This window comes from Ziziphus jujuba, chromosome 10 (genome assembly GCF_031755915.1).
Source record: "Ziziphus jujuba cultivar Dongzao chromosome 10, ASM3175591v1".
Classification (NCBI taxonomy): domain Eukaryota; kingdom Viridiplantae; phylum Streptophyta; class Magnoliopsida; order Rosales; family Rhamnaceae; genus Ziziphus; species Ziziphus jujuba.
In genome coordinates this window covers 8,814,821-8,830,132 of record NC_083388.1, presented here as the reverse complement: position 1 = coordinate 8,830,132, position 15,312 = coordinate 8,814,821, and the positions used below count along the sequence as shown (strand labels likewise).

Sequence of the window (15,312 nt, the reverse complement as noted above, 5' to 3'; positions counted from 1 at the left end):
AGCATCTAAAGCATTAATTTATTTCATACACCCTATCCCTGTGGGCCCTACTTAGTGCAATAAAGTTTGTTTCTAGGACTAGGGGAATTTGATTGTAACGTAAAGTTCAAACTTGATAAGACAAGACACCATTATGTTTATTCCACCAAACTGATCTCACTTTACTGATATAAGTATTTTATTGTCTTATAATTGGAAAGGTCAAGGCCGCCCGGGACCGGGTCTGGTATGCAATGGCATAAGATCCCTTTCAGTGAGGCCTCCAATATTTTAAATTAATGTTAATTTTTTTTAAATATTTAAAATAATTTTAAAAATTGAAATATTAGATAACCTAACATAAAAAATAAGGTACCCCTTTACTTATTTTATTATTATTATTATTTTTAAAATGGCAATGAATATTTTAAATGCTATTATAAAAAAAAAAAATTACAATTTCAATTTTCTTTTGCAATCTTTACATCTTACATAAATCTCTTTTAGACTTTCATTCTTCTAATCTTTTATCATTTAAATCTTTCTATCTTTCAAATCTTTCCATTTGAATCCAACTTTGCTCTTCATCTCTTTTTTTTTTTTTTCTTTATCTTTTTTATGTATACTAAAATCTCCATTTAAGTATGGTCTATATGAACAAGTTACTCCTTTTTTCCCCAAAAAAATTTTTTTTTTTAAATTATTTTATTGAACACTAATTATTTTAGGGATTCTTCATATTTTTGCAATTCAAAGGACATTTCTCTATTTAATCAGAAAGCTTTTCCTAAAACTTATGAGGTTTTATTGTTCATCAACTGCTTAGCATTTAAACCTTTATTGGTTTTTAATTGATTTTATTATGCCTATATAAAGGATGCCTATATAAAGGAAAAGTATATATTGGGACATGAAAGAATAAAAAAAGAAAAAAAGATTAAAAAACTAACCTATAGAATTGGCCTAAAGACTCCAAAATCCCATGGCCGGCCCTTCGAGTTAAAAACAGTGAATTTCTCTAAAGACCCTTTGCCCCCTTTTAGCAACTCAGTAGAAGGAGGATCTGAGAAAGTAAATTTCTATATCAATACTGCTAAGACATTTAAATATACTAGTACTACGACCAAGTCGATCAGTCTTTGTTCCTAATTTTCTCAATGGGTTCAAGTACTAGAATACTATTCTGTTTGACCATGCTCTCCAACATTCATTTCTCTTTGGCTCAAGATGAAAACCAGTTCATTTACAATGGCTTCAATGGAGCCAATCTGCATCTTGATGGAATTGCAAAAATCCTCCCCAATGGTTTGTTGCAGCTTACCAACACTTCTTTACAACAAAAGGGCCATGCTTTCTACAAAATTCCCATAAGTTTCAACACATCCTCCTCTGCTTTGACTCCATTTCCTTCATTTTCCACAAACTTCGTGTTTGCAATAGTTTCTGAGACACCAGATATTAGTTGCCACGGCCTTGCCTTCACCATCTCACCATCTATGGACTTCAGCCAAGCCCTTGCAGGTCAGTACTTGGGATTATTCAATATTTCAAACGTTGGCCATTCTACAAACCATGTGTTGGCAATCGAGCTTGACACAATTAGGAACCCCGAATTTGAAGATATAAATAACAACCATGTGGGAATTGATGTGAACAACTTGAACTCAGTTGAGTCAGCTCCTGCAGCTTACTTTTCTGCTGAAGGGAAAAATATAGGCTTGATGCTCCCAAATGGCGAACCAATGCAGCTTTGGATAGACTATGATGCAGCAAAAAGAATACTCAATGTAACGATAGCCCCAATAAGGAGCTCGAAACCAAACCGGCCTCTCTTGTCTACACAAATTGATCTTTCCCAAGTTCTTTTAGAAAAAATGCATGTGGGTTTCTCTTCAGCTACAGGGCCACTTGCAAGTGAGCATTATGTGCTTGGATGGAGCTTCAACAGGACTGGACCAGCATGGGATCTTGAAACATCAAAGCTTCCTCCACTTCCTCCAAAGAAAAAGAAGACCCAGAAGCCAAGTAATATAATTATAATATTACCTGTAGCAGCAACTGTTGCTCTGGTCATATTTATTGGAGCTGCTTACTTTATAAGGAAGAAGAAATATGAAGAAGTACGTGAAGATTGGGAAACAGAATATGGTCCTCAAAGGTTCTCCTATAAGAATCTTTACATAGCAACAAATGGTTTCAAAGAAACAGAGCTTCTTGGAGCAGGAGGTTTTGGAAAGGTTTATAGAGGAACACTTCCAACTTCCAACTTGCAGATAGCTGTGAAGAGAGTTTCCCATGATTCAACACAAGGGATGAAAGAATTTATTGCTGAGATATCCAGTATGAGAAGGCTTAGGCATAGAAACTTGGTGCAGCTCCTTGGCTATTGCCGCCGAAAGGGAGAACTACTCTTGGTTTATGATTATATGCCCAATGGAAGTCTTGACAAGTTCTTGTTCAGCAATGAGAAACCAATCCTTAGCTGGTTTCATAGATTTCAAGTCCTTAAAGGTGTTGCTTCTGCTCTTCTTTACCTCCATGAAGAGTGGGAACAAGTAGTTTTGCATAGAGATGTAAAGGCTAGCAATGTTCTTTTAGATGCTGATTTTAATGGAAGGCTTGGAGATTTTGGGCTTGCTAGATTATATGACCATGGTACCAATCCTCAAACCACTCATGTGGTTGGGACTGTGGGTTATTTGGCTCCTGAGCTTTCTAGGACTGGAAAGGCAACTACTGGCACTGATGTGTTTGCTTTTGGTGTTTTTATGCTTGAAGTTGCTTGTGGAAGGAAGCCTGCAGACCTACAAGGTCTACCTGAAGACGAAAGTTTGGTGGATTGGGTCCTTAGTTGCTGGAGGAGAGGAGCAATCCTTGATGTAATTGATCCTAAGTTGGAAGGTAAATACTTGATAGAAGAGATGGAGTTGGTTTTGAAAGTTGGCCTGCTTTGTTCGCATCCTTTTCCGGCAATGAGGCCCAACATGAGGCAAGTGATGCAGTATTTAGATGGAAACGCTGATTTGCCAGAAATTGATAGTAGCATATCTACAAGTCCATTTACTCCAAGTAATAAAGCATCTGAACCGCTACTTTCATTTTCCACTTCATATGGAAAGTGTTCTGCTCGTTCCATGTCAAGCAATGAATCGATGCTCCATATAGGGCATTGAATTGTAAATTCAAATTTTCCTATGAAAGTCATGGTACTTATCAATTTCCAGTGGGAGGAGAGATGGGAGAATCTTGTGAAGAGCACAATACATGTAGTAATGTAGAATATGATCTATGTACGTAAGTAACTAGGTGTATGTCTATTCATTTATTTGCATATCTTATTCATACTAATATCACTGCATTTATTTGCATATGATTATTCTTACTAATATCACTGCACTACTAATCATCAAAGTTTACTTTAGAAAAAGAAAGTATACGAGCTGAATCTTTCTCAGGCTTTTTCGGTCATACTAAAAAATTATTTAATCTCTAAAAGTCATTGTGTGCCTTGCAATTTGGGAAAACAATGAACGTGATAAGGTTGAAAATACTGTAGTTGGCTCCATAAATTTCTAAATCGCTGACTTTCAAACTTCTGAATCAATTTGACCTTTTTGCAATGCTGTAGGGTCCAAAAAATATACCATTGTTCCAAAAGGCCCTCCCAGGTCACATGATCTGTTAGCATGTTGATTTACCATTATTTTTAAAATTTTAAGCTCTTAGGTAGTGAATCCGACTATATATATCAAACTAAACCATAACAGATCAACAATTTCATTTGCTCTGTCTATTAGGTAGAAACAAGGATGAGTAGTAGATTTTTTCCAGATTAAAATTCCCATTTGGACAAGTTTTGGCTGCTGAAAGATTCTTTTTTGTATTATTAAGTTGAACTTGTGTAAGAGGATATTCAAGGATCAGAAATCTACTAAAAAGAAAGAGAAATGAATTTAAGGGCCAGTTCAAGAGCAACGTTCAATAAACTTAAGCTTTTTTGTTCAGGTGCCCAACTAAAACACAAAACAAATAAACTTATACTTTGTAGCTGTCATAGTCCCTGACCTCCCAAAACTCAGCCAAGCTTTTTTAATCTGAGAAAACGGTACTTGAAAACTGCGTGTGTTGGTTTGTTTGCTGCCGCACTGTTAATTTGCAAGTCACAATAATGTGCTTGGATGGAGATTCAACAGGAGCAGAAAAGCACAAAGTTTTGAAATTTCAAATCCAACTCTGTTTCTTCTACACAGTAGAAAAAAGAAAAAAGGCTGAATCCATAAAGGGAAAGATACTATGTATTACCTGTAGCAGCTACTCTTGCTATGATAATGGATACTGTAGCTTTTTACAATGTAAGGATGAAGAAACATGATAATTGTATCTTTCTTTTTCACATATTATCGCACCTCAAAAAAATTCCTTGCCAAATGAATTAACATGTTTTTAGCCTTATCATATATAATAGCCTTTTTCATGGATTCAGCATCTTTTGCTTAATTTTGCAGTTGATTAAGCTTAAGTTATTTAATATAACACAATTTAAAATGCTCATCAAGAAGGAGATTTGCAGATATTTGTCCATCATTCAATAACTAACATTCATGAATTTTAGTGTCTGGTTTACTAAAACTCTTATAGGGTGATAAAATAGACCACACTTTATCAATATGTGTAGATAACCTTCTCCAAAGGATACCTTCATAAAAGAGTGACTATAAAAGTGAGGGAGAACATGCTTTTTTTTCTTTTTTTTTTCTTTTGGGATGAAATGGGAGTACATGCTTGTGTTTTTGGAGAAGAAGGCCTAGTTATTATAAAAAAAAAAAAAAAGACATAAAACTAAGCCATGACTGCTGTTTTGAGACCTTTAACATCAAAGGTTGGACCATATGGGACAACTAGCTCACATGGAGATAAAAGATATCTTTATTAATATTTAAAACTAATAAAATAAAAACAAAGTTGTAATTCTGAATCTTTTTCAGGCTACTTAGGTCCATGCTTCAAAAGTAAGTTTGAAAGTTAGAATATTGGTATACATGAGAAAGGCTAGGAATCTGTCTTAGTTTATGGGTTAAATTTGTTCATAAAATTTTTATATAATTATAGATTGGGCTTGAAAGCTAGTTACCATTATCAAGTTATCACACGTGGTAACATATAATTTTTCTATTTCTTTTTTTTCCTTTTTTTTTTATTTATCATTACATGGTAACCTGTCATGGTTAACACCTTTTGCCTTATAGATTATCGCTTAATAAATGTTAACAATTTAAATAGAGAGGGAGAACATGCATGAGTTTTTTTTTTTCCTTTTTCTCTCTCTCTTTTAGGAGCTATTAGATTTTATATTTTTATACTTAGAAAGAAAAAGGAATTCAGATTTAATCACTTAAATATATTTAGATTTACTAGTTACTTAATTCAATAGATTTATCAAACAGAGGACCACCTGCCATATTGTATTATAGCAACGCTGCATTGCTTGCCATCGCATTAGAGGAAACACTAAAGCAATTGTATAGTGGGTCCCAGATCCATAGTCATCATGTAGTCCTCTTTAATTGAATGGTAAACAAAATATAATAATAAGAAAAAAACACAAATTCCTGCTTCATGTAAAAACAAAAATTCCTGCTTCATGTTACCTGTAAAAATTTAATGTTCTTGTACCACATAACTGAAATAAAGGAAAACAATGAAAGTGACAATGTTGAATATTAGCCATAGAAAACGAAAAAAAGAAAGTAGCAATGTTGAAAGTTCTGCATTTGGGTCCAAAAATATGTAACATCATCTTTGAAAGTTCAGTTACCAGGATATTAATGTATGCTGACGTTTATGCAAATTGCTGTAGCATCCAAATTATTTTGCTTTTTCTTTTTTTTTTTTTTACTTTATTTAAATTTTACCAGAATATTAGCCATACACAATATCCTGGTCTATGCTGAGGGTGATTTAACCATTGAAACTCAAGGAACTTATCCATTCTGTGTGTAAGAAGAGATGGGAGAATATTGCGAAGAACACAATAATATGTATGTTTATACGTAGGTACTTAATGAATGTATGTATTATTTCTATTTGTACTGGTTCACTCAGGCCCTTCTTCCAACCATACAAGATAGTCTTCAAATTTTCAATGAACGATTGGATAGTGACTCCCCAAGGCACATCCATTAAACTCCAGCTCAGGATATAACTTCGAACCTTCTCTAAGGCAACCAATTGGATAGCTGGAAGCAGCTTACATTTATTACCTCTAACCAACCACTGCACCCACCCCAACCATTCCCTTCCCAGCAACAATTGCTTCATCTTTATCAACCTTAACAAGGACATCCATTGGGGCAGAGCATGAACGGGTGCAAATAAACATTGTATCATTCACAAAGAAGGTGATTGATTAGTGAGGGAGATCTTTCTTAGTTTTTGTAGGTTCCTTGAGAGGACTGGCACCTGAATGGCTGGACTAGTCTCAAGTACCTTCCAACAGAATACTAAACAAGTTTGGAACACAGGTCGTGAAGACAGCAACATTCCCTTGCTTGCACCATACAGAACAAAAACAAATTAAATATCTAAAACTGACAAGGCTGAAAATTCTGCATTTGGCTACAACATATCTAAAGTCAATTCGCTTGGAAACTTCCGTCGCAAGGAAACAAACGCAAGTCAATGGTTTTTTTATTGATGAGGTTTATTTCTTTCATCCACTCTATCTGTTCAATTAGAAATCAGGATTATTAGTAAGATTTTCAAATCAAATTTCCAATCTAACCAAGTTTTGGATGATGAGAATATGCGTTTCTTTTGTGTTATCTAACCGAGAAAGCTATATATGTTGGAACTTTTGTAAGAGTATAGATCTATGTCAGGCACATGTCAAGTATTTCATTTACTGACAATTGTAAAGGTTAAAAGCGATAAAATATCTCCTGTGACCCTTTATCCTAGGGAAAACATATAGTCAGTTCATGACCATGGTACCAATCCTCAAACCACTCAAATGGTTGGGACTGTGGGTTATCTTGCTCCTGAGCTTATTAGGACTGGAAGGGCAACTACTAGCACTGATGTGGTTGTTTTTGGGTTCTTTGTTGTTGAGGTGGCTTGTGGAAGGAGGCGAATACACCTACAAGCCTTTCTGAAGAAGTAAGTTTGGTGGATGGGGTCATTGGGTGCTAGAGAAGAGGAGCAATTCTTGATGCCAGTGATCCCAAATTGGAAGGTAAATACTTGGTAGAAGAGATGGAGTTGGCTTTGAAACTTGGGCTGCAAACTTGGGCTGCTTTGTTCACACCCTTTGCCTGCAACGAGGCCCAATATGAGGCAAGTGTTAAAGTATTTGGATGGTAATGCTAGTTTGCTCCAAGTTCTTGATGACAAAAGCGCATGTACAAGCATGTTTACTCCAAGCAATGGATTATCTGAGGTGGGAATGTCATTTTCCCAATCATATGGACAGCTTTCTGCTTATTCCATGCTAAGCAATGAATCAATACTCCCCATACGAATGTGAATGATCCAGATCTTTTTTGCTGAAGGGTCACCTTAATTACCAGTTAAAACTCAAGGAGCTTTATCAGTTGTTTTAGAGGATAAGAATAGAATACTTGTATGATTTATTAGGATTTTAATATTATGAGATTTTACTATGGTTTTGATTCATTTTCCTAATTTTAGTTTTTTTTTTTATTATTATTATTATTAAACCTAGTGGTTTAGCTTTTTTTTATTTTTTTATTAAGTCTTCTCCCACGCACTGACTCACCATACGAGAAACTTCAATGAAAATGATAAAGTTGAAAATCCTGCACATTTGGCTGAAAATATTTCTAAGGTCATCATTATCTTTGAAACATCGGTCAAAAATAAATTCTCACAAGCTGGATCTTTTTGCACTGCGGTGGCAGCTACATCATTCATTTTTTCCACCCACTCTATCGGTTAAAATAGCAATGAAGATTAGTATTAAAAATTTTCCAATTCAAAGTCCCGATCTAGGCAAGTTTTGGTTGCCGATTTTACATCTATGCTGACACACACGTTTACTTTTCCGTTGAAACTGTGAAAGAGCCAAGTCAAATCAGCCAAATAGAAAAGAGTGACGGATTCATGATGTTTCCAAAGTACCTGCAGCACATTGGCTACTGGTGGTTGAATTCTACCCCAACAAATGATATCATAAATTATAAAAGATACCCTTCTCACTCTGCATAATATTAGTGTCAAAGACAGCACATATAAGAAGACTGTGGACCTACACTGCTCACCAACAACTTGTTGTCGATCAAAATTTTCATTTTCTTTCCCAAAAAAAAAAAAAATTCATAAATAATAATTTATGGTGGAAATTGAGATGCATGTTTAGACCACTTAATGGGAAAAAAAAAAAATTCCCTAGTCAAAACCCCTGTTGATTTTCTATCCAACTGTAATTACTTGGTCTCCCATGACTCAAGGAACCTATTTATTTTTATTTTTTATGGTATCAAATTGATCTTTCTTATTAAGTTGCTCATTAGAACAGTCTTAAAGCACTTAATTTTCTAATAATTATTTATGTTTGTGATAACTGGAATGGTTAAAAACTATCAATTTCTCAGTTGGCCCTTTTTATCCTAGATTTACAACTTGGTTTCCCCATGATGACTTGGGAAAGGGAAACATAGTCAGTCCAAAGGAGAACCTGAGAAGTAAAATTTGCTTAGACATTTATACATACTAGTGCCACCAAATTGAACTCTCTCTGTGCTAAACTTTCTCAATGGATGCAAGTACTAGATCACTTTTGCTTCTGACAATTCTCTTCAACATCCATTTCTCCCTGGCTCAAGATGAAAACCAGTTCATTTACAATGGCTTCCATGGAGCCAATCTACATCTTGATGGAATTGCAAAAATCCACCCCAACGGTTTATTGCAGCTCACCAACATTTCAAAGCAGCAAATAGGTCATGCTTTCTACAAAATTCCCATAAGTTTCAACAAATCTTCCTCTTCTTCGATTCCTTTCCCTTCGTTTTCAACAAACTTTGTATTTGCCATGGTTCCTGAACTCCCAGATATCAGTGGTCATGGCATAGCTTTCACCATCTCACCATCTATGAGCTTTGAGCATGCTGTTGCAACTCAGTACTTGGGATTATTCAATATTACAAACAACGGCCGTCCTACAAACCATATGTTGGCAATCGAGCTGGATACAGTTGTAAACCCTGAATTTGAAGATATAGATGACAACCATGTTGGAATGGATGTGAACAGCTTGCAATCAGTTCAATCAGCTTCTGCAACTTACTTTTCTGCTGAAGAAGGGAAGAATATAAGCTTGAAGCTCATCAGTGGAGACCCCATGCAGCTTTGGATCGACTATGATGCAGCACAAAAAATACTCAACGTGACAATAGCCCCTGTAAGGAGAACAAAACCAAACAGGCCCCTCTTGTCAACACCAATTGATCTTTCCCAAATTCTTTTAGAAAATATGTATATTGGTTTCTCTGCCTCCACAGGGGCAATTGCAAGTGAGCATTATGTGCTTGGATGGAGCTTCAACAAAACTGGACCAGCACAAAGTCTTGAAATATCAAAACTTCCTCGGCTTCCTCCACACAAGAAAAGTAGACAGAAGCCAAGTAATATCATTATAATATCACCTATAGCTGCAACTGTTGTTCTGGTCATGGTTATTGGAGCTGTTTACACTATAAGGAGGAAGAAATACGAAGAATTACGTGAAGATTGGGAAACAGAATATGGTCCTCAACGGTTCTCCTATAAGAATCTTTACATAGCAACAAAAGGTTTCAAAGAAACGGAGCTTCTTGGAGCAGGAGGTTTTGGAAAGGTTTATAGAGGAACACTTCCTACGTCTGATGTCCAAGTAGCTGTCAAGAGAGTTTCCCATGATTCAAAACAAGGGATGAAGGAATTTGTGGCTGAGATAGCCAGCATGAGAAGGCTGAGGCACAGAAACCTGGTACAGCTCCTTGGATATTGCAGGCGAAAGGGAGAACTACTCTTGGTTTATGATTATATGCCCAGTGGAAGTCTTGACAAGTTCTTGTTCAGCAATGAGAAACCAGCCCTCAGCTGGTTTCATAGATTTCAAGTTCTCAAAGGTGTTGCTTCTGCTCTTCTTTACCTCCATGAAGAGTGGGAACAAGTAGTTTTGCATAGAGATGTAAAGGCTAGCAATGTTCTGTTAGATGCTGATTTCAATGGAAGGCTTGGAGATTTTGGCCTTGCTAGACTATATGACCATGGTACCCATCTTCAAACCACTCATGTGGTTGGGACTGTGGGTTATCTGGCTCCAGAGCTGACTAAAACCGGAAAGGCATCTACTCGCACCGATGTTTTTGCTTTTGGGGCATTAATGCTTGAAGTGGCTTGTGGAAAGAGGCCCATTGTACTACAAGGACTCCTTGAAGAGGTGATTCTGGTGGATTTGGTCATGGATTGCTGGAAGAGGGGTGCAATCCTTGATGCCAGTGATCCGAAATTGGATGGTAATTACTCGGCAGAGGAGATGGAGTTGGTTTTGAAACTTGGCCTGTTTTGTTCACAGTCTATGCCAGCAATGAGGCCCAGTATGCGGCAAGTGATGCAGTATTTGGATGGAAGTGCTAGTTTGCCGGAAATTCAAACTGATAAAATTGTTTGTACAAGTACGTTTACAGCAAGTAATGAAGCATCTGATTTGGTAATACCATTTTCCTCTTCATCTGGAAAATGTTCTGCTCATTCCTTCTCAAGCAATGAATCAATCCTCCACAAAGGACGTTGAATTGTAACTTTTTTTCTGAATCTACCGTTAGGGTGACTTAACCCATGAAGTTCAGGGTGCTTATCAATTGTTTATGGGAGAGATGGAAGAATCTTATTAAGCATACAATATATGTACGTGCGTGCATGTACCACAACTCATCAAATTTAATTGCAACTTTTAGAGAAGAAATTTTGTTAAGTTAATTTTGAGTCTTTTTCAAGCTGCACTGTCCACATTGAAGTAAAAGATTAATGTACATGAGTCAAGCTCCGTATGCATCATAAGATTTTGTGCTAAATTCGTTTATAGCATTTATATGAAGATGAAGCTGTAAACCTTATTTGTCACATTTCTTGCTAAATAAAGTCATTGTTCTACTTTCATTTAGATAATAACCTTTATCTGGGTTAGTAGATCATGGTTTAGTTACTTAATATAACAGAATTGTAAAGTCAATGATATGATCGATAGCTTGCCGCATAACAAGTATTCATTATAATAAACCATGTAGAGTCCATCATTGAATAACAAGTATTCATTATTCATATACGTCATGATATGATCGATAGCTTCACAGGTCAATAACAAATATTTTCTGAAACAAACAAATTTGACCGCACTTATCACTGATCTAGACGACCTTCTCAAAGGGACCATTCATAAGACCGTTACTAATTAGTGAGGGAAAAAATGCTTCAGTGTTTGAAAAAAGGGTAAAAGTACAATAAATGACAAGACTAAAGTGATATTTTCTTCCCTCTACTCTCTCTTTCACATTTTTTGTAGGTAAGTTTCGAAGGGGATGAGGACTACATGGCTGAGTTAATAACGTAGATTGGACAGCAAGCCAAGAAGACAGCAATATTCCTATATCATTGCTGTATTGCTTACATCAGATAAAAAATATCACCACAGTATATACTGGGTCTCAGTTTCATTGCCAACATTTGGTTCTTTTGAAGCATAAAAAATAGCATACATAACCTCCTTCTAGAAGGTAGTTATAAGAATTTAATAGGTGTCTCTGATCACCTAACCAAATTAGAAAATAGTTATTAGTTCTAATAACGTGCCGTGCAAGTCAGGAGAACAAGAAAGTGACAGGTTTGAAAATTCTGCATTTGACTTCAAAATATCCAAAATAACCATCTATGAAATTCTGCATTTGACTTCAAAATATCCAAAATAAATGTCTATTAAACTTTGGTCACAAGTATACTAGTGCAGGCTCATGTTTTTCCCATAACTGTAGCATCCAAAGCATTAATTTCTTTCATCCACTCAACAAGTTGGTTTCCTAAGACTGGAGATTTTGATTGTAACGTGAAAGGATACTATTATGTTTATCCTACCAAACTCATCTCACTTTACTGAAGGTCTAGAAGGATTTTATTTTTTGATAATTGCAAAGGTTAAAACTGTCAATTTTTATATTGACCCTTATACCCTTGTTTAGCAACTCAGTCTAAAGGAGAATCTGAGAAAGTAAATTTCCGTTTCACTACTGCTAAGACATATTTATATGTACTATTGCTACCAATTCGATCAATCTTTGTTCCTAATTTTCTCAATGGGTACTAGAATGCTATTCTGTTTGACCATGCTTTCCAATATTCATTTCTTTTTGGCTCAAGATGAAAACCAGTTCATTTACAATGGCTTCAATGGGGCCAATCTGCATCTTGATGGAGTTGCAAAAATCCACCCAAATGGTTTGTTGCATCTTACCAACACCTCAATATTACAAAAGGGATATGCTTTCTACAAAATTCCCATAAGTTTCAACACGTCCTCCTCTGCTTCGATTCCATTTCCTTCATTTTCCACAAACTTTGTGTTTGCAATAGTTTCCCAGATCCCAAGTATTAGTGGCCAGGGCCTTGCTTTCGCCATCTCACCATCGATGGGCTTCAGCCAAGCTCTTGCAAGTCAGTACATGGGATTATTCAATTTGTCAAACAATGGCCTTCCTACAAACCATGTGTTGGCAATCGAGCTTGACACAGTTAAGAACCCCGAATTCGAAGATATAAATAGCAACCATGTGGGAATTGATGTGAACGGCATGATATCAGTTGAGTCAGCTCCTGCAACTTACTTTTCTACTGAAGAAGGGAAGAATATAAGCTTGATGATCTCAAATAGTGATCCAACGCAGCTTTGGATAGACTATGATGCAGCAAAAAAATTACTCAATGTAACTGTAGCGCCAATAAGGAGCTCGAAACCAAACCGGCCTCTCTTGTCAACATCAATTGATCTTTCCCTAGTTCTTTTAGAAAATATGTATGTTGGTTTCTCTTCAGCTACAGGGCCAGCTGCAAGTGAGCATTATGTGCTTGGATGGAGCTTCAACAGGACTGGACCAGCACAGAATCTTGATATATCAAAGCTTCCTCTGCTTCCTCCGAAGAGAAAGAGTAACCAGAAGCCAAGTAGTATAAATATAGTATTACCTATAGTAGCAACTGTTGTTCTGGTCATATTTATTGGAGCTGTTTACTTCGTAAGGAAGAAAAAATATGAAGAAGTACGGGAAGATTGGGAAACAGAATATGGTCCTCAAAGGTTCTCCTACAAGAATCTCTATATAGCAACAAAAGGTTTCAAAGAAAAGGAGCTTCTTGGAGCAGGAGGTTTTGGAAAGGTTTATAGAGGAACACTTCCTAATTCCAACTTGCAGATAGCCGTGAAGAGAGTTTCCCATGATTCAAAACAAGGGATGAAAGAATTTATTGCTGAGATAGCCAGCATGAAAAGGCTTAGGCATAGAAATTTGGTGCAGCTCCTTGGCTATTGCCGACGAAAGGGTGAACTACTCTTGGTCTATGATTATATGCCCAATGGAAGCCTTGACAGGTTCTTGTTCAGCAGAATAAAACAAAACCTCAGTTGGTTCCACAGATTTACAGTTCTCAAAGATGTAGCATCTGCACTTCTTTACCTCCATGAAGAGTGGGAACAGGTTGTCTTGCATAGAGATATAAAATCTAGCAATGTTCTACTAGATGCTGATTTTAATGGAAGGCTTGGAGATTTTGGGCTTGCTAGATTATATGACCATGGTACCAATCCTCAAACCACTCATGTAGTTGGGACTGTGGGTTATTTGGCTCCTGAGCTTTCTAGGACTGGAAAGGCAACTTCTGGCACTGACGTCTTTGCTTTTGGTGTTTTTATTCTTGAAGTGGCCTGTGGAAGGAGGCCTACAGACCTACATGGTGTACCTGAAGACGAAAGTTTGGTGGATTGGGTCCTTAGTTGCTGGAGGAGAGGAGCAATCCTTGATGTAGTTGATCCTAAGTTGGAAGGTAAATATTTAATAGAAGAGATGGAGTTGGTTTTAAAAGTTGCCCTGCTTTGTTCGCATCCTTTTCCGGCAATGAGGCCCAACATGAGGCAAGTGATGCAGTATTTGGAGGGAAATGCTAGTTTGCCAGAAATTCAAGCTGATAGTAGCATATGTACAAGTCCATTTACTCCAACCAATGAAGAATCTGAACTGGTATTTTCAATTTCATCTTCATATGGAAAGTGGTCTGTTCATTCCATGTCAAGCAATGAATAAAATCCTCCACAAAGGGCATTGAATTGTAAATTCAAATTTTCCTGTGAAACTCGAGGAACTTATCAATTTCCAGTGGGAGGAGAGATTGGAGAATCTTGTCAAGAGCATAGTACATGTGGTAATGTAGAATATAGTCTGTAGAATATAGTCTATGTACTTAAGTAACTAGGTGTATGTGTATTCTTTTATTTGCATTTGCTCATTAATACTAATATCATTGCACTACTAATCATCAAATTTTGCTTATTACTTTATAAAAAGAAACTTTACAAGCTGAATCTTTTTCAGGCTTCTTAGGTCCAACTTAAAAATTAATTAATCTCTAAAGGTTGTTTTGTGTCTTGCAATTTGAGAAAACAATGTAAATGACAAGGTTGAAGATACTGTAGTTGGCTCCAAAAATTTCTAAAATCATTGACTTTGAAACTTCTGATACAAGAAACTAAAGCAACTTGATCTTTTTGCCATGCAGTTGGGTCCAAAAATATATACCATTGTTCCAAAAGGCCCTCCCAGGTCACGGGATCTCTTAGCATGTTGATTTACGGTAGTTGGCTCCAAAAATTTCTAAAATCATTGACTTTGAAACTTCTGATACAAGAAACTAAGGCAACTTGATCTTTTTGCAATGCAGTTGGGTCCAAAAATATATACCATTGTTCCAAAAGGCCCTCCCAGGTCACAGGATCTCTTAGCATGTTGATTTACTGTAGTTGGCTCCAAAAATTTCTAGAATCATTGACTTTGAAACTTCCCTGATACAAGAAACTAAAGCAACTTGATCTTTTTGCAATGCAGTTGGGTACAAAAATATATACCATTGTTCCAAAAGGCCCTCCCAGGTCACAGGATCTCTTAGCATGTTGATTTACTGTAGTTGGCTCCAAAAATTTCTAGAATCATTGACTTTGAAACTTCCCTGATACAAGAAACTAAAGCAACTTGATCTTTTTGCAATGCAGTTGGGTACAAAAATATATACCATTGT

The 15,312-nt window shown here is 36.3% G+C and overlaps 3 protein-coding genes across 3 annotated transcripts; all 3 read left to right on the top strand.

Annotated features, from left to right (window-relative positions):
• Positions 1-942: 942 nt before the first annotated feature.
• On the top strand, positions 943-3,347 carry LOC107411040 (L-type lectin-domain containing receptor kinase SIT1-like). Its single transcript, XM_016018551.4, has one exon. The coding sequence runs from the start codon at positions 1,137-1,139 to the stop codon at positions 3,150-3,152; it is 2,016 nt and encodes a 671-aa protein (XP_015874037.2). The 5' UTR covers positions 943-1,136; the 3' UTR covers positions 3,153-3,347.
• A 5,222-nt stretch (positions 3,348-8,569) lies between these two features.
• Positions 8,570-10,959, top strand: LOC125421160 (L-type lectin-domain containing receptor kinase SIT1-like). The gene has a single exon (XM_048469114.2). It carries the CDS (start codon positions 8,750-8,752, stop codon positions 10,772-10,774), a length of 2,025 nt encoding a protein of 674 aa, XP_048325071.2. The 5' UTR covers positions 8,570-8,749; the 3' UTR covers positions 10,775-10,959.
• A 1,249-nt stretch (positions 10,960-12,208) lies between these two features.
• Positions 12,209-14,561, top strand: LOC107410996 (L-type lectin-domain containing receptor kinase IV.2-like). Its single transcript, XM_016018503.4, has one exon. The coding sequence runs from the start codon at positions 12,279-12,281 to the stop codon at positions 14,322-14,324; it is 2,046 nt and encodes a 681-aa protein (XP_015873989.3). The 5' UTR covers positions 12,209-12,278; the 3' UTR covers positions 14,325-14,561.
• Positions 14,562-15,312: the final 751 nt, after the last annotated feature.